This window comes from Coptis chinensis, chromosome 6 (assembly GCF_015680905.1).
Source record: "Coptis chinensis isolate HL-2020 chromosome 6, ASM1568090v1, whole genome shotgun sequence".
In the NCBI taxonomy this organism is placed as follows: domain Eukaryota; kingdom Viridiplantae; phylum Streptophyta; class Magnoliopsida; order Ranunculales; family Ranunculaceae; genus Coptis; species Coptis chinensis.
Window position 1 is genome coordinate 48,058,728 of NC_141461.1, and position 25,581 is coordinate 48,084,308.

At 35.1% G+C, this 25,581-nt stretch overlaps 1 protein-coding gene across 1 annotated transcript; it reads left to right on the forward strand.

Annotated features, from left to right (window-relative positions):
- Positions 1-4,304: 4,304 nt before the first annotated feature.
- On the forward strand, positions 4,305-25,509 carry LOC147493329 (vacuolar sorting protein 18-like). Its single transcript, XM_086567828.1, has 5 exons — positions 4,305-4,327; positions 4,872-5,005; positions 5,102-5,241; positions 5,309-5,404; positions 25,399-25,509. The coding sequence occupies exons 1-5, from the start codon at positions 4,305-4,307 to the stop codon at positions 25,507-25,509; spliced, it is 504 nt and encodes a 167-aa protein (XP_086423954.1).
- The last annotated feature ends 72 nt before the right edge of the window (positions 25,510-25,581 follow it).

Consider the following 25,581-nt stretch of genomic DNA (forward strand, 5'->3'; position numbering starts at 1 on the left):
TATCATCATACCCTATACATTTACAACTACACTTCTAGACTAACATATTACAGTAGAGTAATCGCAACTCGAGAGTAGAACAAAAGAAGGATTCAAACGGTTGTACTACTACCACAATAATCCTAAATGAACATTTTGTATGATAAAGCTAACTATCCATCCAAATTGAATTAACCATAAAGCCGGAAACACAATTATTCCTAGCATAAGGAATAGTATACTACTGGCCTATCCTACCCGAATAACACGTATTTCAAGATGACCTTTGCTAAGATACTTTATACTAACAACTAGAGTATCCCATGCAATTTTTCACTCATTCTGAAATATTCACTACATAATGTAAGAAATTTAACAGTTGTTCAAAAACAATAAAACAAAACATCCCCAAACACCAAAACCGATAACTTCACTTTACTTGCACTAAAAAAACATATTTTACCATTTAAACCAATAAAAACTCTTCATATTTCATCAAAAGACATCAAATTTCTCAAGCCCACTTGATAAAACAATCTAAAAAACAATAAAGAGTACAAAAAAAAAAAGGGTTTACCAAAGTGTGAGTAGGAATCGAAGTAGTAATCAGCACTAGTCTTATCACTACCAATAAGAGTCGATCTTTGCTCCTTCATCTGTATTAGAAGCTTCTTCAAATTCTTCATCTTCAATACTCATGTTTGTTACTTATTGTAAACCAGTGAGCATAACAAGCACGTAGTATAGACAAACAACGTGGTATTGCATGGATTTATTGTAAACGATCAATTCTAAAGCACACAGATCGTTGCTAATATTCTCATTTTAATAATATATAACAAGTTTGAAATGCTAAAACCACAAACTAATATTGGGGGAACCCTATGTACAGATAGAAATATTTTCCCAATCAATTAAAATATTTAGGATGTCATCTTTGTCGACTTTACCTAGATAAGTATTTCCTTTCCATCCCGTAGCATTGTACCTGCATATGATTACAAATGCATAGTGTAGTCAGCATCGGCGAGGACAATAATCCACTATATTACTAGAAATATTTTACTAGAAAATTGTTTTCCTCTACAAGAGCAAACAAAGTGGACTTGCATTAAATAAATTCTTGGAACAAATTACAGAAACACAAAAAAGTTTCCTTTTCCTGCAACTTCTGGCAAACCAAACACTTGTAATAGGATAACTTAGACCATGTCAAGGATTCTAACGCACCAAGAACTAGGCTCCAGCAGTTTCCAAGTTGAAATATTAACAGAACTAAAGCTGATTGGATACACTATGATTCAACAAAATGACCAAAACAGAAACTAATCTGGTCTAGCCATGTAGTTGCTAAACCTTCCCCTTGTAACAGCCACTGTCAAGGACTTAGACACAACCTAGAAACTAATCGAAAAAACTTCATGTCTATCGCCAAAAACACCCAAGTCACAAAATAATCAAAACTATTGCATCAAAAAAAAAAAATTACCGAATCGATAGTTGGAACCACCACAAGCAAGTGTAATACAATCCCAGTTTGAACAACATGAGTCAAAGCCTAAACCAAAGCAGGTTCTCGAATCTCCTTCATAGAGGCCTTAACAGCAACAACCACCTTCTCCGCCGTGACATCCGACCCCTTCTCCGCCTTCCCTCTCTCCTGTTGTATACTCATCTAAAAAAATTATGAATTACTTCTAATCATGACTTTTCCTAGAGACTGAACCAAGAATGCCCAAGATATATGTAGAATATATGAATATAACCAGTGTATTTTGAGCTCAGGAATGATGATAACTGGGATTTGATATAATTTGCTTACCGTTCCAACTCCACATCTCACATAGATGACACTCTTGTCTTGGATCTTGCCCACACGAAAACGACAGCCTGTCACAACCAAATTTATATCATGTATAATGACCAAACTGTATCTCAAATGTTTGGAATTGGCTGATACACAGAATAGTGCCTACAAGACTAGATTGAAATCTCTAATATAATACCAAAATGAAAAGTCATGGTCATAGCAAAGAGTCCTACCAGATAAATCAATGAATGGATAACTTGGGTGTGGTTGAAATGCCTTGGTAGCAAAGAATGCCTTTTCTTCAGGTGGATAAACTGTGATGAGACCAATGTATGGCCCTTCACAGTTCACCTCTCGCACCTTCCTCAATGATACCTACCTGGATACAGGAATAGCCAAGACATAACCATCAATAGTCTGACAAATCTGCCCAGTTTGATGGTCACGCTTTAACTATATATAACAGGCAAACTCACTGAGATATGAAGCAGAAAGAAAGATATGAAAAGTATATCAAGTGGAGTTCATGTAGTTGCAATAAAGGAAGTACATACTCGAGATCCTTAGAGTCGATAACTCGGGTGTTGGGACTCTTGTTTATTTCACGATGGAGTTCTTAAGAGCCCGCCGACTATCATAATCACATCATGCAAACTTCGCCGGCCTCCTTAATAAATTGAAATGAAAACAGAGGATGTTCATTAATGAGTAATCGTTAACACACAAGATTTATTTAGATCACACAATTCAGGTGTTGGATACGATCAGCTCCACCACGAAGAACAATTGTTGTTGTCCTACCGATGGACATCAACCAACGAGCATAACCGCTAACTGTCCACCACTCTCCCTCCTCCTTTATCGGGCTTGGGATTTGGCAAAGGCAAAGATTTTCATTATTTTTGCATCGGGCGGAGTTAAAAACGGGTTGTTATCTCTTCAACCTGCAAAACAAAAAACTTTCATAATATAACATTCTTATAAGCCATCTAGCCATCATACCATCATAACAAGCTATAGTGCACAAGTTCGTTATGTCATTCTTACATCTTGCAAAAGGCTCGTACCATTACTTACAAAAAACATACTCAAAAAACCAAAATAGAAAAAAGTTTGCATATCCCACACAATAGATTACTCATACTGCAACCTTGATTCAAGCCAAATCAAAGGCCCCCCTTCAACAAAATCACTAAGGTCCGAGCAGCCAAATTGAGGTCCATCATAAATAGGAGCATTGGGAACCAAGACTTCCTGGATGTAGATCTTTTTCTCCCCTCCAAGGATGACTCTGCCATGGTAAATATTAGAGGTGGTAGTCATAACATATCCCCTAGCAACCGGAACACCATCTCTACCTAATAGGATAACCTTAAGAGGTGGACTCAACGTTTCAGCAGGAGGGTTTGTCGGAGGGTTCGCTGGAGGGTTTGCAGGAGGGTTCACAGGAGGGTTCACAGGAGGGTTCCCAGATTCAAACATATTCATTAAATTCTGTTGAGATGAACGGCGAACTGAGTTGGAACCAACATCGGTTCCGGGTGTTGTATCCCCACGCGGCGGTTGACTATTCGACATTCCATTGTTGGTTACAAGCTTAAGCATATCCTGACAAAATGAAAAACAAAACTAAGATTTATATATATGATGAAAGCAATAAGTTTTATATTTAAGGGAAACTCACCATCAACACACCCTCAACTCTAGCTATGGAGGACTTCATCTCACTCATTTCACCCTTAAATTCAAAATTTGATGAAGACCTTGCTTGTGCTAACATCACCTTTGCAATACTTGTATGTTTTAATTGCTTCGTAGAGAGGTTAGAGCTGATTCCACGAGTCCTATTCCTTTTGTCCGCTCCTAAAACTTCGGTCAATTCGGCATTATCAAAATCAAGATGAGTTGCACTGCCCTCTCCACTTGAAGTTGCATTTTTTCTTTTCTTTTCTTTTGAGCAGCCTCCACCAATTGCTATAGTGTTTTCCATGGAAATTGGTTCAAAACTAACAAGTTACTACAAACTTAAGGTAAATCAGTCGAGAAAATATTGTCTATAATAACAAAGTAACGAACTAACAACATCCTGCACACTAGTCCGTGCATCATTTACAAAGGGAAATACTATGCCAAAGACTTAACAAAATTATAGTTGGAACTCAAGTGAAATGCAAACTCACATAACGGGCTTGAGCACTCTCCAAAACAGTTCCATTACGACGTTCATGTCTTGCTTTCCAACTGTCTACCCGTCCATGTATCTTGTCAGGATTTTGTTTATTCTACATGTACATTGGTAAATAATTGTTAGCATATCGTGATCAAAATTTAAAAGTTTATGGAAAGACACCTACCATTTTATGCAACATGTTGGCATCACATTATCCCCCAAGTGTATGTCGAGAATCATTCAGTTTTATATTCTCACCATTCTTCGCTTTTCTTGCCATCACTTCAGGAGTGTTCTCATATAGTACAAACTGTTCCCAATGATTTGGATCAATGCCATCTGGGCATGCGGCGATTTGTTCTTCCAAGGTCTCACCACTGAACATAAGAAAACTTCAAACAACAGTAGCTATCAATACTCAGTCAACGTCAAATTGTGTACCGATGAAAAACTTAAAGAGTCCGTAAACCTAGCATGCTTCATTTTCTAACAACAATGCTACATATATAATTACTTCACCTGTTTCTAACTTGTTATGTAGATAATCTGAAAATAAATTTTCTTCCCCTACATGACTACATGACACTTTTATTGAAAAAAGAGACCCTGATGCATCAAATAGCTTTCAATGAAAATATATACTCTCTACACAAACCATATACACATTTCCCAGTATGTAAATTCCAAACAAAGTAATCACGGCATACTGCAGTCAGTACTATTTAACTTAACCATCCTAATCAAGCTCTATGAAATGCAATTTTATCTTATCAATTTCAATGAAAAGTTTATCAAATCAAACAATAACCCATATGCATATATAATATTTATAAATCGAGGACATAATAACCCTTAAACAACAAAACATACCGCTTGGATTCTCTTTCTAGTAACAGGGCACTAGGCTAGTAGGCTAGTAGGTAGATATAGTGGCGAGGCTGAGACATACTATACACATGCTAAATGGAGCAAGCCTCGTATTATAAATAAATTGAAAGGTCTTGTAATAAATGCAGTAGCCTGGAACAGGCAACAAATAACAGAAGGTAGCAATGGATTATTATTCTTCACCGCTTCACTTGTTACGCGTTCTCTTAGAGTGTACATTGATATCTTCTTTCTCTTATTTGAACCAACTCTAGCTGCTACACGGGAAATTATTCTTGGCACTGATAGTGGCCAACTCTATGAGATTGCTGTTGACGAGAAGGATAAGAAAGAGAAGTATGTCAAGTTTTTATTTGAGCTAACTGAACTCCCGGAAGCATTCATGGATTTGCAGGTATATTCAAGTATTCAAAATGTTTTTATTTTCATCCATATGGTTCATTAATCTTCTATTTTTTCAGATGGAAACAGCAGCTATTGGTAATTCGACGCGGTATTATGTCATGGTTGTTACTCCTACTCGCCTTTATTCCTTCACTGGCATTGGGGCGTTAGATGTATGTACATATCTTATCTTGAATGTTCTTAGTCTCTTTAGGCATAAAAAAAGATTATGCCTTATCTAGTAGGCTAGTAGAGATTTATTGAAGAAGAATGGGTATTGAAAGCCTTATCATTTGTGGTTCAAGTGTGATACTTGCTCAGTCTTATATAGAGTGAAATATCGAAGATAATATTCATTTAAGTGAGCGGACCACATTGTAATTCAAGTAAAGCAATGTAATGCCAACACCGACTGATCAAATCCTTTCTTCTTGGCAGATTCTAGAAAAGTGAGCGTAAACTGTTAAGAGAGACAGGTTATCGGGGAGAGAAGCCTAGCAAGTCAAAGGTATATACTGATTTCCGCTAGTATTCTAAATAACATACTAGAATAAATGCCAACAAATCAAACCTAATCTACATATTCGAAAGCACCACGAGAGAAATTATCATATCAAAACCGGAAGGCCACAACTAGTAGCCGGGATAACCTTTGAAAAACTCTTAACTAGTTTACTATTTTTCACAATCGCATTTCGATCCATCGATTGAATTTTCAGATTTAGATTTAGATTTAGAATTTTCAAATTACTATCGGCCATAGTTTGCCTCAAAATTCTCAAAATTTTGATATAGTGATATAGTAAAGTTTGAATATAATTCTCAAAATTAGAATATCTCGTGAAATAGCATAAGAGAAACTCAAACCTTGGATTTTGATAGTGTCTTAATATGCTTGATTGTTTGTCCTAATTAATGGCCAGATGATCCAACAAATCGGACTCGAAGGTGTGGCCTCAACATAACAACACATTACATAAGTCATTAAGACAAAAATGCATTCAATTTGTAAACAAACTAAATTTTAAAATGAAATTCTAACCTAAAAGCTTTCCGCTAGTTCCTCCTGCATGCGGACTTTCCCTCTATCTCTCGGATTCTTCTTTACAAAATGGAGACAAAGCAAGGTAATAAAGATTGTCCCGGACGGCTTGTTTGTAAGCAGACCTAAAGAAGCCTAAAGATATTTGGTATCAAAATTTAGTATATGTTTTTGATAATACTGATATTTGGTATTATCAAAGATTATTACCTCAAACTGCAAGAAATGGATTGTGTCAAAACGGACTTCCAAACTCCTTGTTTTCTTCTTCTTCTTCTTCTTTTTCTTCTTTCTTTGATTGACTGTTTACTGAATCTGAAAATTAGGTTTTGAGGAGTGCGAAAATAATGCGGTGGTGAGAGAGAGAGAGGAGAGAAAAAAAAAGTTATGTTTTACATTTCGATTTTTTTCGTTTCGCAAAATTTTTAAGTTTGTAACACTTCTCCAATGCTTTTTAAACGTTAGCAATTAATTCCAGAAATTCACCCAAATAAAGCAACGCTTTACAACATTGCCAACGCTTATTTAACGTTGGAAACTTACTAACGCTAAATAAGCGTTGCAAATCAAAAAAGGTGCGTGTTGCAAATATCCTATTATGGTGTAGTGCGATCCTCTCTGCCATTCCATTCTGCTGAGGCGTGCCTCAAACTGTCTAGTGTCTGGCAATTCCATGTTACGTACAAAACTCTTGGAAAGGCCCATAGGTATACTGAGTACCATTGTCAGACCTGAGTGTCTTTACCTTCCTATCTGTGTAATTTTCAACCATTGCCTTCCACTTCTTAAATATCTCAAATACTTTATCTTTCATTTTTATCATATACACCCACATATAGCGAGTATGATCATCAATGAATGAGACATAGTAACGATTACCTCCTTTTGAAGCCACTCTGGAGGGTCCCCAAACATCCGTATGCACATAATCAAGGATGCATGTTATCGTGTGCTTGCTTGAACTGAACTTGACTCTGCACTGCTTCCCATAGACACAATGCTCACAGAACCCCATACTTGGCTTTTTCAAGTCTTTTAAGAACCCTCGCTTGCACTACTCAGACAAACTATTTTCACTCATATGCCCTAAATGCATATGCCACATTTTAGTGCACTCAGAATCATCACTACATGCACCCATTGCTACCTCGCCTAGCACCGTACTACCCATCAAAGTATACAAGGTTCCATATCTTTGACCCTTCATAACAACTAAAAAGCCACTAACAATCTTTAGGACTCCACCTTCCCCCACACACTTGTGGCCTTTGGAATCCAAGGTACCAAGAGAAATAAGGTTCTTCTTTAGCTCAGGAACATGCCTCACATCGGTTAAAATCCTCACTACACCATCATGCATCTTGACCCGTATAGTTCCAATTCCTACCGTCTTACAAGCAACGTCATTACCCATCAAAATGGAACCACCATCAATGCTCTTATAAAAAGTAAACCACTTTCTATTCGGGCATATATGGTAGGAACACCCAGTATCAAGAATCCACCTTTCGGCCATATAGTCTTGTGTGGACACACAGAGACTTACATCGTCCCTTTCAGAGCCTGAAGCAAAACTTGCCTCAACTTTAGTCTTACATTTCTTCTTACCATTGTTCTTGTTATCTTTCTTCGGGTGAGGACAATTACTTGCATAATGTCCCTTTTCTTCATAATGGTAGCACTTCACATATTTTAATGACTTCTTTGATTTGAACCTAGACCTCTCATTACTTGTAGAGGCCCTTTCATACGACCTTCCTCTTGCCACTAGCCCCTAACCTGCATCAATATTATTTTCAACTTGTGTCTTCTTCATCAACTCATAAGAAAGAAGAACACTTTGAACTTCGTCAAGATCAACATCTTCTCTGTTCATAAAAGTAGTCATTAGGTGTTCATAGCTCTCGGGCAAAGAGAATATTAAACATGCCGCTTGATCCTCATCATCCATCTCCATGCCAACATTCAAATAATCCACTAAGCGTCGATGGAACTCACTAACATGCTCTTGCATTGTTGAACCATCCACCATCATGTACCAATAAAGACACTTATTAAGGTACATCTTGTTCGTCATGCTCTTGGTCATATACATAGATTCTAGCTTGAGCCAAATACCGGCAGCGGTATTTTCTCCCATCACATTATATATAACCTCATTTGCAAGACACAACTAGATTGATGAACAAGCATGTAGATCGAACTCTGCCCAATCATCATCACTTACATTCGCCGCCTTTGATTTAATCCCCTTTAAAGCCTTGTACAAACCTTGTTGGATGAGGATGTCCTTTACTTGGACTTGCCAAATCCCAAAGTTATTCTTCCCATTAAATTTTTCTACTTCAAACCTAGCAGTTGATATCTTGGGAGCCAATTTTCAAGTAACACACAACAACCCAAAAAAAAAAAAAATCACTTGGGAATTTTATCAAACACCTTGTCTACACAAATTTTGAGCACTATGGTTCTTCACCAAAACTCAAAATCCTAGGTTGTAAACCTGGCTCTGATACCAATCGTTGTAAATAACTAACAGCCAATACAATGTTATCCACTACAAATAGATCAACCCTACACAATGATTGATCTTTCTTACTAGACAAGACTTCAACGCCCTCCAACTACTATCCCAACACTTCTCAATATCAAATAACAAGCATATAAAGTAAAGAAATTAATATAAAAGAGAACAAACCACAAGACATGTATATAACGTGGTTCGACAATGTGCCTAATCCACACGGTGAGTTCCAAGTTTTACTAGATGTACAGAGTAATAGGTTACAAGAGCTCTCAATTCACTCACAAAGAATAAACACTCACTCTCAATCTTTCTCTCTATTCTAGTATTGGTTCGGTTAAGTTTTTAGAAAAAAAAATGTCAATTGTTGTGAATAACTAACAGCGGAAACAATGCTATCCACTACAAATAGATCAACCCTACACAACGATTGATCCTTCTTACTAGACAAGACTTCAACACCCTCTAAGTACTATCCCAACATTTCTCAATATCAAATAACAAACATATAAAGTAAAGAAATTAATGTAAAAGAGAATAAACCACAAGACATGGATATAACGTGGTTCGATAATGTGCCTAATCCACACGGCGAGTTCCAAACTTTACTAGATGCATAGAGTAACAGATTACAAAAGCTCTCAATTCACTCACAAAGAATAAACACATACTCTCAATCTTTCTCTCTATTCTAGTATTGGTTAGGTTAAGTTTTTAGAAAAAAAAACTTATATTTATACTATTTTCGAAAAAGATGGAAGTCTAAGTGAAAACGGTGGAGCGCGGGCGCGCAGCCAGGCATAGTTCAAGCGTGTGCGCGCCTAACAACCTGTTTGCCAAAGTGAGAAAAAAAAACTTCTTTTTCTCTACAAAAATTAAATTTTGGAACTAGATCTACTCAACAATATCACAAAACTAGAGATCGTATCTATTAAAGAAAACTGAAAAATGATGTCGCGCCGATACTCCTTAGCTTCTTCATTCTTCCTCCAACCTTTATCTATGTCTCTCTTACTCAAGCACTTTCAAGCAGTAAACACTCCTTCTCTTTTCCCTATTTTTGTTTCTTTCTATTTCATTTTGGTTATCCCCCACCCATTTTTTTAAAGTAAATAATAGGGTTCGACAAAATCCAAAACACCTGAAACCCACCCATCCCTTATTTCTAGCAACTACTCATCCCACTTCCCACATTTTTATGTTTCTATCTTTATCTTTATCTTTATCATTTCTTTTTATTATTATTTAACTTTATATATATTTAAAAAAAAAAAATGAGAATAAAAAATAGGGTTGTTATAGGAAACGTGTGCCCACTGCACACTGGAGTGAGCTAACTTGAGTGGAAAATCAAAGTATTTTTGTCTTAACAAATTTTGAGGACCTACTCAAGGGCGATATTCCAGAAGTTTCAGAAACGGACATGCCATTGCATTTCATAACATAGTTCATAGCATGCATGTATATTTTTAGATGATTTGATTATTATGCGTGTATTAGCTTAGATTTCAAAAACATTGTTCTTATTATATTGTTATAAAGATGTATAGATATCTGAGATTAATTAGGAAATTTTATTTTTATCTCTTAGTCTGTTGTATAAATGAAGTTTGTGAATACCTTATCTAGACAACTCTCACGAGGCTATAACTCGTCCGCTAGGAAATTCCTAGTGGTTTAAGGCCTTATTACATATGGTCAATGCAATCGCGTGTTTCTATATATAATATGCACTTGTTTTCTAGTAAAAAATTAAACAATATAAAAAAAAATAAGTATTTATACTATTCACTTAGGAATATTGGTATTATTTATTTCTCCATGACGATATTAGTCTAAAAGTTTCACGTTAGCTCTTAAACTAGAATAGTTTTTAGAAATTTAGGCTAATATGTAGGTAATACTCATTGCATATTTCCATAAATATATTGCATGAGCATCTATATTTGTATTGGAAGTAAGTTTCTGAAATCTAGGCTAGAGTACTTATTCTACAAATCCTGTGAGAATATAGCCTAAAAGCCTTATGAGTGAAATATTTGAGTAATAACACAAGGGAGAAGTAAATTCCGAATAGAGAAATCACGCATCCACTTGCTTGATCACTATATCATATCCTAAGCGAGAATTTAGGCCCTTTTTGGATCGATATAGCCAGAAATTCAAACATATATGAAATTATTTTCCACTAGTCGCCCCTCTGCGCCTTTCTTTAGCCTTTTCATAAACCACAAATCCTTGACCCTTTTATAAAAAACAAAACAAAAATAAAAATCAGCCTACCCATTTTTGAATGAGTCTGAGAAGTAGGATGAAATGAAGAAAAGAAAAGAGAAATACATGTGGAAAACCAAGAATTTGTTAGTTGCTTCAAATAAGAAAAGAAAAGAAAATTTCCATCCAAAGAAAAGAAAAAAAACAAATAAATAAAATAAAAAGTTAGAACTCCAAAAAAAAAAACATAATCAAATGAGTCAAAAGCCAAAAGAAAAAGAAAAAGAAAAAATGGCTAAGGATGGAAACAAAGTGTAGAAGCAAAGTAAGAACAAGGTTTTCTCTAGTTACATATTTTGAAGACTCTATTATCTCAGACTTGTTCTTTTTTAATATCCATTTTCTTCATTCTTAAACCATCACCTAATCCCCGCAACACCTAATAAAGACCTCTAGCTCAATTAGGAATATGTTAGTGTGATAGTAAGTGGCAGATGTGTTTGATCGACTTTGGCTTCCTTGTACGTCATTGAGTTTGTAAGGTAAAGTGTGCCCACTGCGCACTGGAGCGAGCAAAACTTGAGTGGAAAAATCAGAGTGTTTTTGTCTTGACATATTTGTGAGGACCTACTTAAGGACGTTATTCCAAAGTTTTAGAAATAGACCTGTTATTGCATTTCATAGTATAGTTCATTATATATATGTTTATCCGTAGATGATTGATTATTATGCACGTATTAGCTTAGATTTCGAATTGATTATTCTGTATTCATTGCTAATGAGATGTATAGATATCTGAGAATAAATAAGGAAATAGTAATTTTATTTCTCAAGTCGTTATAGTATAAATGAAGTTTGTGAGTACCTTCTCTAGAAAACTCTCACGAGGCTATAACTTGTCAAATAGGGATTTCTTAGTGGTTTTAAGCCTTATTGCATATGGTCAATGCAATCGCACTCAGCGAAACGAGATTAGTTGAAACTCTATTTTTGGTCACTTATTTTAATTTTTCATATTTGCTTGAGGACAAGCAAAATGCTGTTTGGGGGTGGTTTGATAAGAGCCCAAAACTGTAGTTTTAACCCCTTAATAATATTACATTTAGACCAATTATGTGTATAATAATTAAGAGTTAGTACTATTTACTTGCTTTTGTATATTTCAGGTATTGGAGTTAAATATGTGAAGAAATATGTCACTTTTGCAAGAGAAAGGAGCAAAGGTTGGTAGCTAAGAAGTTCTATGATTAAAGCCCAAGTTTCAAGGACAAAAAGCCATTTTAAAGCCTAGTCAAAGCTGAAAAGTCAAAGTCAACGCGGGCAGAAATAGAGTATAAAAGTCAACAGAATTTTCAGGCTGTATCTTTGGACTCAGACCTTGGAATTGGGCCTACTATATGTCAAAACGACCGGCTCAGAAAGCGCTTCCTAATGGTCTAGGCTTTGATCTAATAAGAGGAGTGAAGTGAACAAAAATGTTGTTGGAGTAATTTCCAACAGTGAAACCCTTTTTGGACTTAAGTAATTAAGATTTGGGCTTGATTTAATGGCCCAAAATATAGCTCCAAAACTCATGCACAAAATTGTAAACCTATCCCTCTCATATATAAAGAGTACTAAGGCAAAACTCTAAACTCTCTCCCTATTACTTAGAATAAGAACCCCTTAGTTAATTAAGCTTTCTATCATTAGTTTTCTTTAGTTTTAAACCATAGTTATTGTTTTATTAGCCTAGCCACCATTAATTCAATTCAAGTTATCTTTAATAAAGTAGTTCTTCACTATGTCTTATTCTTATTCTTTTAATTATGATAGTCTAATGAATCATAGCTAAACCTCCATTAGAGGGGTTTGATTGAAGCTTTGATGAAGACTTGATGTGTTAGTGTAGAATAGTTATAGTAATCTAGTCCACTTTAGAAGGTAGTTAATTCACTATGAGAATGGGTTTAAATTGCCTCACATGCTAATTATTAGTTGGTAGAGATTATCATGAATAATTAGGGATTAAAAATACCTAACCTTTATGTGAAAACATAAAGATTAGGATTACAACAAATCTATGCTAGCATATTAAGAAATAATCAAGGTTGAATCAAATCCCCTTAATTTATTCTTATTCACAACTTAGTATTAAATTATCATAGTATAAGTTAGAATATCTAAATTAGTAAATTTAATCATATTAGTATAATTAAATTATTGCTCTCATTGATATTGTAGGATTGTTTAATTTAGAGAAATTATTACGTCTAAGAAATTAGGAGTGGAACAAATTCTGACTCCTGTTATTGCATGATAATTGAGAGTAGAACTTTGATAAACAACTAGAGCAAATTCATGATTTTACTTATTCCTAGCATAATTAGTTAAGATTAGGTAAAAATCTTGTTTTTACTATTATCAGCTTGTACGCCCTAATCCATTCCTATAAAAACAAGGAAGACAAAGGAAGAAAGGGGCCCTCCATAATGTATAACATAAAAGTAAGAAAGAGAAAAAGAGAGAAACAGTAGAGAGAGCTCGAGAGTGAGAGAAGGAGAGAACTGGAGAGAGACCGCATGCTTGAACAGGTTATATCTTAGGGGGTTGAAATAGTGGAACAACGCAGGAGCAAAAGAAGAAGACAGAAACTAGAAGAAAGGAAGAACCGAACCCACTATTTACATGAGTCCATCTATCCCTTCTTCTAGTTTATGTTTACTTAGGATTATGTTTAGCTAAGTTCCAAGCTAGGGCTTAGATGAAGCCCTAGACTCGCATAGGCTTTTACTGTTTAAAGAGTTTATTGTTCTCCAACTTAATGAATAATTGATTGATTTCTCTAATATTAGTATAATACTTTAATTGATTATATCTTGCATGTTAAAATTTCATGACTTGACTAGTTAATCGTTAGATAAATATTCCATTCTTATCAAAGCATTAATTTTATCGTTTACGTAAACTTGTGAGCAGTCGTGTTGTAAGAAGACGATTTTTGCTAGGAGTTTATATTCTCGTTTGCTGAAATTCAATCAAATCAATATCTAGATTTATTTAAGAGCTCAACGTTCACATCTTTGAGAAAGCTAGGGTTACATTTCCCTCGTGCTACTCGTAATTAAAAGAGAACTTTAAATTAGTTGAACTAAGATAATCTACAATGGTCTAGGGTGGATCCGAGTGCCTTAGTATTTTGTCCATTAATAGTTTTAATATAAGTTTTATTATTTCCATAGTTTAACTAGCTTTAGTTAATAATTACTATTTCTACAAACTAATAAAGTTCGGATTAGGTTAAGTAGCATTTTAATAATCAATTTTACCCAACACGCATTCTCTGTGGGATCGACATCATATTTGCACACCTACTACAATAGACCTCGTGTGCTTGCGAGTATTAGTATTATAAAATAGGATTAAATTAGCCTATTAATTTAGGTTGGTTAAATCTCTATCAAGTTTTTGGCGCCGCTGCAGGGGATTGCAGTGGTATAATTGAGTTTTAAAGTCTTACTTTACGTAATTCGTTATTTTTCGTTTTTTATTTAGCCGTAGTTTTTGTTAATTTATAGTTCAAGTGTCTATTTAATTTTTTTCTACATACGACCACATTAATAAGTTCATGACATTTGTAGGAACCTCTCTAAAAAAATTAGGTCTACCTGTGAGAAACTTAGAGCGCGCTTGCGCCCTATTTTGCCTTGCAAAGAGCGCACACACGCTCTATTCCAGTGTTTTATGAGTGCGCCCTCGCCTTGACTTTTATAATGAGGAATCTAATTGTTTGTAAGCTACTTCCAATTGCTGTGTAGAACCCAGAAATTTTCTCGTACATTGTTCCAGTGCTACAGGCCATAGTGAAAAAGGGAGGTACACTTCAGACTTGTGAGGTTGAATTGGTTTGCATCTTGTGTTTTGTTTTCGTTTTGTTTTTCTTGTATTTAGGAAGGATAGTTCACCTTGACCAGCCCTAAGCATTTTGCATTAGGACAGGTTAAGCCCGCTCATTAGGAAAACCTTTTTAACACGTGGATCGAGTGACGGTGCTTTTGCACAAGAACTGGGAATCTTGTTATTTGGGTTTAGGAACAACAATATTAAAACATATTATTTTTAAATTGGAATTGATATATTTGTTTGATATTTTTTGTGTGGATTGTCGTATTTAGATTCTTTAAAAAAAAATTTAAAAAAAAACATATGGAGTTATAACACATACAGTCCTTCTACACAACCATCTTCTTTAGCACACTTTCTTGCTCAAATGTAGCAAAATACATTGAGCATGCAAAGTTTATTGAAAATGCAAGAGGACCAGAGAGAGGCACTAGCTACCTATGAGGCAACCCAACTACTTACTCATGTCGATCAGTTAGTAAAATCTATAGAGGAAAATAATAAGAGAGAACTCCAAAACCAGGTAGAGCCCAATGTTTTTAACATAAGCGACCAACCTGGGAGTCGGACAATTTACATGAGCTTAATTTGGTTAAGACTAATAATCAACTCTTAAGTAATAGTGATGACGCTGATGATGGTTTTTGGTCTGATTCTGCTGCGTATTTAAATGTTCGTCCAAACCACTTTAATGATAGTGATGATGAGGAACTAAGAGAGGTAGTGAATCCAATATCTCAGGACTTTTTTTTAGGGATACTCTTGATGTTATTTCTTCATGTCCTATTTCTAATGATCATCTTTCTAATAATTGCACTCTTAGTCTAAGTAATAGCAATAATAGTTTGTTGAGTGATTCAAATGATAATTTTCAAGAGATGTATCTTGTACTTTTAAGGAAAAATCAAGAATTACTTGAGGAAAATGACAAGTTGTATGATAGGATAATCACTCTTGAAAGTGAAAATATTGTTTTGAGTTCTCACGCTAATGAGACTATGTGTATTGCTAACAAGTTACATGCAAAGAATGAATCTCTTTGGGATAAGAATTATTCTTTGAAATGTGAGTTTGGTATTATTAAGGAAACTCAAAATGATATTGAAACTGTGAGTATTGAGGAGTGTCTAAGTGTTTGTGATAATCTTGTTATGTGCTCTAAGTCAGTTTCATCTTCTTTAGAACAGGGTGCATACCAACTAATACCCCTTCCACCTCCTATGTTGACCACCCTAGACAACCTATTATTTGTAATTATTGTGGAGGTGTAGGTCATATTAAGCATCATTGTCATGTTCGGAAAAACAATGTTCAGGTTTGGCGTAAATCTACTAGTCATGACATCCCGGTATCATTTTAAAACCAGGTTCCATAATCATGTGCTCCATCTTATAACCATGCTAATGATGTTGTTATATCTAGTCTATCTAATAGATCTATGAGATATGATTATAATTTGCCTAGAAATCATGATAAGAAAATGGGAGTTAAATATAAACATACACAACCTAGATACCATTTAGCTAAGGTCCATGCTGTTTAGGGGTAAGAAAAGATGATTTGAAAGTGTTATCTAAATTGCAAAAATCTGATGACATTATAACCATTTGTTAGATGCATTGTCTCATGTTCACTTACTGTTTATTGCATTTGCATATCTTTTTAGGTGATACATGGTATGTGTAAGTGTTGTTTTGCGTAAGTTTAGGGGTGACAATGTTTAGATTGAACTTCATATGATCTTTTGCTTAAGATTGGAATATTTGATTATCTACAAGGCATTGCATGCATTCATATGATAATGCTAATTCACAAATTGGATATATGACGCATTCGTCTGCTAGAGACATTAACTATAGCGCTTGTGGGAGGCAACCCATGTTTTTATTTTTGTTGAGTCTTATGTACACATATCTCATGCATTCCACTTTAGCACATTTTCTCTGTCTTTTTGAAGACGTGTAACTCTATGGAATGAGATATGTGACACATATTAGTCGTTGTAGTAATTTGGTTCCTTATATATATTATCATTGTTATATCTTTGGTAAGGTACTAATTTCTACAGGTGACTTGAGCTTTATTTTTCGTTCATAGAGCTATTCGTAATCTCTTTCCTTTATCTTTACTTGTCCATGTTGTTATCTTTTTCATTTGCACATCTATGTCAACATTGAGGACAATGTCTAAAATAAGTTTGGGGATGGGAACAAAATATTTTGTTTAGCGAAAAATAATAAATGTGTATACTATACACTTAGGGATAGTGGTATTGTTTCCTTTTGGGTGATGATTATAGTCTAGAAGTCTCAATTTAGCATTAGAATTAAGAGTAGTTATTAGAAACTTACGTTAATATGTAGATAGTAGTCATTGCATCTTTTCATAAATGTCTTGCATGAACATCATGATTGTATTTTGGCAGTATTTTTTTGAGACCTAGGCTAGAGTGCTTAATTTTACATATCTAGTGAGAATCTAACCTAAGAGCCTCATATGAGTTGATATCTAAGTGCTGACACAAAGGAGTAGTAAATTCCGAGTAGAGAAATCACACGTTCACTTGCTTGATCACCATACTATATCCTAAGTGAGAATTTAGGCCCTCTTTGGATCGATATAACCAGAAATTCTAACCTAAAGAATATTTTTTCCGCTAGTCGCTCTACTGAGTCTTTCTTTAACCTTTTCATAAACCACAAATTCCTTACCCTATATAAATAAATAAATAAATAAAAGAACAAAAATTAGCCTACCCATCTTGAATGAGTCTGAGAAATAGGATGAAATGAAGAAAGAAAAGAGAAAGACCTGTGGAAAATTAAGAATTTGTTAGTTGCTTCAAAAGAAAAATAAGAAAAAGAAAAGAAAGTTTCCATCCAAATAAAAGAAAAAAAAATAAATAGAAAAAAAAAAGTTTATAACTCTAAAAACATAATCGAATGAGTCAAAAGTTAAAACAAAAGGGCCAAAGATAGAAACAAAGTGTAGAAGCAAAGAATGAACAAGGCTTTCTCTAGTGACATATTTTGAAGACCTTATTTTCTCAGACTTGTCTATTTTGTTTATCCATTCCATTTATTCTTAAACCATCACCTAAGCCATACATAACACCTAATAAAGACCTCTAGCTTAATTAGGAATAGGTTGGTGTGATAGTAAGTGGCAGATGTGTTTGATCGACCTCGACTCCCTTTGATGTCATTGAGATTGTGAGGAAACATGTGCCCACTTCACATTGGAGTTAGCAAACTTGAGTGGAAAAATCAGAGTGTTATGTGTCTTGACACATTCCTTGTGATAACCTACTTAAGGACGTTATTCCAAAAGTTTCAGAAACGGATCTGCCTTTGCATTTCATAGTATAGTTCATTGCATATATGTTTATTTTTAGATGATTTAATTATTATGCATGTATTAATTTAGGTTTTAAAAGGGTTGTTCTTTATTCATGGCTAATGAGATGTATGGATACCTGAGATTACATTAAGGAGACACTACTTTTATTTCTTAGTTGATGTAGTATAGATGAAGTTTGTGAGTATCTTCTCTGAAAACTCTCACGAGACTAAACTCGTCCACTAGGGTAAACCTAGGGGTTTAAAAGACTTGTTACACATGCTAAATGTAACCGTGATTCCTACGAAAGTGAGTTAGGATTTTTGTTTTTGTTATTAGTTTGGATTTAGTTTTGCTGGAGGACTAGCAAAAGGTAAACTTGGGGATATTTGATAAGAACATAAATGCTTCACATTTATGCCCACATGTATATTATATTATCTAGTTAATTTTTATATATTCCTTTGATTAGTCTATTTCATTGGTTTTACAGAAATCAACACGAAGATGACGAAACGGGCTTAGACTGGGGACTTTATAAGGTTGTAAGATCCCCACTTATTCATTACAGAGAGAATACACAAAACAAGATATGAAATAACATGTGTATGACATTCTAAAGTTGTTGTAAGAAGCCAAAAGTATTGGTGTCAAGAGATCAGAGCGTGCACGCCCCCTAAATGGCCTGTTCGAGAGCGCGCACGCCCCCTCTTGTAGATTTCGCAGAACTATAGTGTTTTTCCAGACCCTTCGCAGAACTTACTGCTTGAACTCGATTTGGATAATTCCAAAAGTGATTAAAACCCAAAAAGGAAGCTTTCTAAAGCAATCCCAAGGCTTGTACGCCCTAATCCATCCCTATATAAACAAGGAAGACAAAGGAAGAAAGGAGCTCTCCAGAACGCAGAACATAAAACTAAGAAAGAAAAAAAGAGAGAAACAGTAGAGAGAGCTCGAGAGTAAGAGAACTGGAGAGAGATCACATGCTTGAACATGTTATATCTTAGGGGGTCGAAATAGTGGAACAGCGCAAGAGTAAGAGAAGAAGATAGAAATTGGAAGAAAGGAAGAACCGAACCCACTATTTACATGAGTCCATCTATCCCTTCCTCTAGTTTATGTTTACTTATGATTATGTTTAGCTAAGTTCCAAGCTAGGGCTTAGATGAAGCCCTAGACTTGCGTAGGTTTTTACTGTTTAAAGAGTTTATTGTTCTCCAACTTAATGAATAATTGATTGATTTCTCTGATATTAGTAGAATACTTTCATTGATTATATCTTGCATGTTAAAAGTTCACGACTTGACTACTTAATCGTTCGATAAATATTCTGTTCTTATCAAAGCATTGATTTTATTGTTTACGTAAACTTGTGAGAAGTCGTGCTGTAAGAAGACAATTTTTGCTAGGAGTTTATATTCTTGTTTTCTGGAATTTAATCAAACCAATATCTATATTTATTTAAGAGCTCAACGTTCACATCTTCGAGAAAGTTAAGGTTACCTTTCCCTTGTGCTACTCGTAATTAAAAGAGAACTTTAAATTAGTTGAACTAAGATAATCTACAATGGTCAAGGGTGGATCCGAGTGCCTTAGTATTCTCTCCATTAATAGTTTTAATATAAGTTTTATTATTTCCATAGTTTAACTAGCTTTAGTTAATAATTACTATTCCTACAAACCAATATAGTTCGGATTAGGTTAAGTAATATTTTAATATTCAATTGTACCCAACACGCATTCTCTGTGGGATTGACCTCGTATTTGCACACCTACTATAATAGACCTCGTGCGCTTGCAAGTATTAGAATTATAAAATAGGATTAAATTAGCCTGTTAATTTAGGTTGGTTAAATCTCTATCAACACTTCATATATTTTTTTCCCTTAGTTAATAATTAGTTTAGTTTAGTTCTTAATTAGTTTTACTTTCTTTAAGGTTAGAATAATGTTAGGTTGTAGCTACCATTAATTCCCATCAATAAAAACTTTAGTTCTTCAATTAATTTGTCTTTTCAATTATGTCTTTAGTTTATTTATTTAATATGATTCCAATGGTACAAGGCTAAACCTCCATTAGAGGAGATTTATGAAGCCATGTGAGGATGATTAACCATTAGTATTATTGTTTTGCAAATAAGAACTTCAAGTTCTTCGTTATGAGTAACTAGAGATAGAACTCATAATGGGGATCTAGAGTTTAGAACCACCACCAAAGAGATTTGTGGTGGAACTAAACTCTCATGCTAGTGAAGCCTTGATCCGAGGGAATTTGGTGTTCACTAGGGACCAAAACAAGCGATTTGATACTAACTAATAGTCAATCGAATCGCATGGTGGATTAAACCCCTTATAATATCTTCTCTTGTCAATTTAAATTCGCTGTTTTCATATCATATCTAATGTTTTGACTCTCATTAGTGAAGCGTACTTCTAATCTAAACTCGCATCCAAGTAGTGTACAACTAGAGTTTGGTGAACACGACTACTCCTCTTTATTTCTACGATATTGAAAGTATATTATATATTGTTTTGAGAAGCTTTATTTACTATTCAAGCATCTCTAATCTACTGTTCATCAATCAATTTAAATTATATCTTATCAACACCCCAAGCGTTAAAAAAACTCTATCCAATGGGGGTGCTAAACCGTAGGTAATAATAGCCTATCAGTTGATAGAGGGGGTGGGGAATTCCCCATCCTGCTATTATTCCCCACCCCCTCTATTAGTTGATAAAATAGCCTGGGCGACACTCCAACACACATCCCAAAGAAAAAAAATTCGGACGGCACTTGAAATCACATCACAAGATTATTTAATAGTTTTGCCACAGATCTGGTCCGTCGCTATGGGTTTAAGTGAAAATGGAAGTCACAGGCGTCACTTAAACACATGTTTCAACAATTATTTAATAGCATTGTGATAGGCCAAGTTTGTTACTCTTCTTTATTTTTAATAAACAACAACAATTTAAGTCCGTCACTATCTGTTTTTACACATTTTCTTCCACCTACCATTGGAAGAGCCACAAGGTGTAAATATAGACCTTATTTACTTGGGAGGTAGATAGAGTGTATAATCTTAATGGCACCTATGTGGAGGTGGATTTTTACACTCTCCATTGGAGATGCCCTAAGAAAGATATCATAACCTACTTTAGAATAGTTTAGAATAGTTTTAGTTAATTAGTTTTGTAGTGCAGCCTCCATTAAACCCATCAATAAAGTTTAGTTTATTCAATTCTTCTCTTCTCTTTACTTTTAAAGTATTTAGTTTATTATTCTAGTTTAATTAATCCGATGACACAAGACTAAACTTCTAATAGAGGGGGTTTTATGAAGCCATGTGAAGATGATTGCTAGTTAATTAGTTGTTATTTAAATATGCGTTTTAAGTTCATTGTTGTGTGGTTTAGAGATAAACCTCATAATGATGAACTAGAGATTAGAAACCCCATCAAAAGGATTTGTGGGGGTGCTAATCTATCATGCTAGTGAAGCCATGATTAGAGATAACTTGGTGTTCACTAGGGATCAAACAACCAATTCGATGACTAAACTAATAGTCAATCGAATCGCATGGTGGATTACCTCTCTCTATATATTTTTCTCATCATTAAATCACTGTTTTAATATCTTTAATTTATTTTTTTTATCATACAATATTACTCTCATCATTAGTGAATAGTTTAGTTTAGTCTAGATTCGTATTTAAGTACGTAAGAAACAAGAGTGGATCGAACACGATTACTCTCTAGCTATCAACATGTTTAGAGAGTATGAACATTGATAATAGCATGAATAAAATATTACCTCACACAATCAAATTCAATTCTTATCAAATGGCGCCGCTGGCCATCTTATTCGCTTCCGTATCGCATGTTTAGAATACACAAAACTATTCACTGTTTTTCAAAACAAAACACTGTTTTTATTGTTCATATTTTTTCGAAATTTTTTTGTTATTGTCTGAGTGCATACGAGTTGAGAATCCAACTCCTTGCACCATAGTGACCTTACTGGAAAAAATTCACACTTCTCTACTTACTTGAGAGCACGCCAAGGCCTCTCATTTTGCTCAGATGGCGTGCTCCCGTGCTCCTCATGCCTATCTGTCCCCTAGTTCCAGTAGAATAATTTCAATTTTTTACATTAAGTGCAATATTACCTCACGAATAGAATACTAGTATGCCCACCAACTACACTATTATATAATAAATTTTTCATACTATACGGTGTCTAGAAAACTTAAAAAATCAGGGTTATCTAATTAAGGAACATGCACGCACGAATAACCTCCCTCAATTCTTAAGTGGCCTGCCCGTTAGTTTGAAAAGTTTTTAGTAGTAAAATTAGTAAGCCCACCCACTACCAAAGCCCATTTCACCATCCGACCATAGGCCTGACATCCAAGCCTATAGTAAAAAGACATACCCTCATACGAATAGTACACAGCACGCCCCACGCCATTTTAGCCTATTTCAGAGCGCGCCCGCCCTCTAGGTAATACTGATCAAGTTGAACTTTTTAGAGGACTTCACAATCCACCCCGTGGACCTAGACCAGTACTCGTATAAGTGTTATAGCAACAATAGACGTGCTTCAAGGTTATTGAAGGCGTTATTTATACGCGTAGCAAGGTCGCTCCAGGTAACACCTCTTTACATCCTCAAATCTACTGGGGGATTATATTTCTAGTAATAATCAAGCTATTTTTTCATGCTTATTAGGTTTATTGCATATTAGACTTAAATTTTGTATGAGATTAAGATCTGGTGCGCATAAACCTGCCGTATTAGTTTATCCTAGACGCAAAAACAATCGCCTATCTAGAAATTCACAAAACAACACACCCACCACCACTACATTTGTAGCAATGGGTGAAAAAATAGCATAGAGGACCCTCTCTGACTTTTACAAGGCTTTGAACGATGGACCTAAGTCTTGCATCATTCTTACAAATACAACGGGAGATTTTAGAATCCCCCCTAATATATTTAATCTACTACCAGTTTTCCATGGTTTAGACCATGAGAAGTCTTATCAACACTTACGTAGGAAACAACAAGTTCTTACTACATTTCATCATCCTAACATAAGACATGAACAAATAAAGCTTAGTGTGTTTCCTTTCACCCTTGCTGACAAAGCGGCAATTTGGCTAACAACACAAAAGCCGAACCTTGTCGACATATGGGAAAAACTAGTTGAATTATTTATGGAACAATTCTCGCCAAAAGCCTCATGAATCTTTTTCTGAGGCTTGGAATCATTTCACCGATCTTCTAGTAGAGTGTCCCTATCATAACCTTGGAAAAGACACTAGTTCGTGCCTTTTTCAAAGGGCTATCTCAACAACATAAGGAGACTTTAAATATCATGAATTGAGGTAATTTCCAAAGTAAATTAGCCACATATGCTTATAACTTCTAAGATAATCAATCCAAGAAAAGCCACAACTGGGGAGGTAACGATTACTCTTGCTCCACCCCTTCTTCATCTATAGCTAAGGTAGCCAGTATGTTTGAGGTTAAACCAGATCCTAAACTTAGAACTTTAATTTAATCCCTCACTTGAAAGGTCGATGCCCTCTCTGTACATAAACAAGAAGCAAAACCCACTCCAGTCATGAACATCAACTCTCCTCGTTGTAATTTCTGTTTTAGTCTTGAGCATTCCAATTTTTATTATCCCATTGCCTATGAACATCCACCACCACAACCAGAAGATATCTACGCTTTTAATATCCCTAACGTACCTTGGAGACAAAATCCCAATTTTAGTTGACGAAATAATCACCACCAAGCTGCACCTCTAGGTTTTAGTAATCAAAATGTTAGACCCACCAATAGCTACAACCAATTTCAACCAAGGCAAAGACAAGGGCAAGGTAACTATAATACTAATAGAAGTATCATCCCAGTAAATAACAATTATCATAATCCACCAATTAATAATCAATGTGAAATAGTTCCAGTTACACAACCCGTGGCCGCTCAACTTTCCTAACCTGATAGATTTGATGCCTACATGCAAGCTCAACAATAGATATTACTATCCATTCAACAATCCATCCAACAGTTAGCCCAAGAAAAGACCTAACAAAAAGGCGTGTTTCCAGGTTAACCCGTACCTAATCCAAAATCAACAAACACAACCTACGAACTAACCGGTAATCCTAGTAATGAAAATCCAATCCAGGGTGAATTAAAGGTCGTAACTACTCTTCGTTCAGGGAAAATGGTTGACAACAAAGTGATTATGCCTTATGATTCACCACAAACTGAAAAAGATAATCGAACCTTACTAGATACCATAGTTGAAACTAAAGATCTTACAACTGTAGAAGTACCAGTTAAACCTTAACCTTAGAGAAAATCAGCAAAAGTAAAAGAAAAGGGCAATACTCCTATTGACCCTTATGCTAAATATAGGGAAAAACCCCCGTTTCCCCAGAGACTAGCCATGATAAAGAAAGACGATAATATATTTTGGTGAGACTAGGGAGGTTTTCAAAACACGCTAAGTTTCTTAAAGATTTGTGCACCACAAAGAGGAAAACAAACATACCTAAGGAAGCCTTTTTAACCAAACAGTTAACGGAATCATTAAGTACAAAGACCCTGGTCGTCCTACTATACAATGCACCTTAGGCGATACTTTCACTACAACTGCTCTTCTGGACCTGGTGGCGAATGTTAACTTACTCCCATTTTACCTTTATAAACAATTAGGTATACATGAACTAAAACCAACCAAAATGACTTTGCAGTTAGCCAATTGCTCTATTAAGTATCCCAAGGGCGGTAGTTGAAAACATTATTGTTAAAGTACAAAACTTCTATTATCCAGCCGACTTCGTGATTCTCAACACAGAAGTCGCTCATGACTCTGTTCCTATCATCTTAGGGCGACCCTTCTTGGCAACTGCCAACACCCTATTTAATTGTCGTGATGGTTCGATGTCCATTTCCTTTGGAAACCTTACTATTGAGGTAAATATTTTTAAGATGATGCAATAGACACCAGGCTCGACTATCGATGGAGAAGTTAGCATGATGGAGAGGCTTTCTCAAGACTATTTTAACAAAATGTTTCTAGAAAACCAAATGCACCAATTCCTTTCTTTTGGCAGTACTGACTCCAGTGATGATTCCTACATCCAGGAAGTACATGCCCTTTTAGAGTATACTCCTATCCATGATCCCTTAGTAGATCTAGCTCCTGAGTTTGAAGAACTCATTCCTGAACAAATTTGCATTGTTGAGGAGGAATAACCTCCAGAGACACACCTACCCACTCCTGAGCTTAAACCTCTTCCTACTGAGTTAAAGTACCATGGGGGTTCT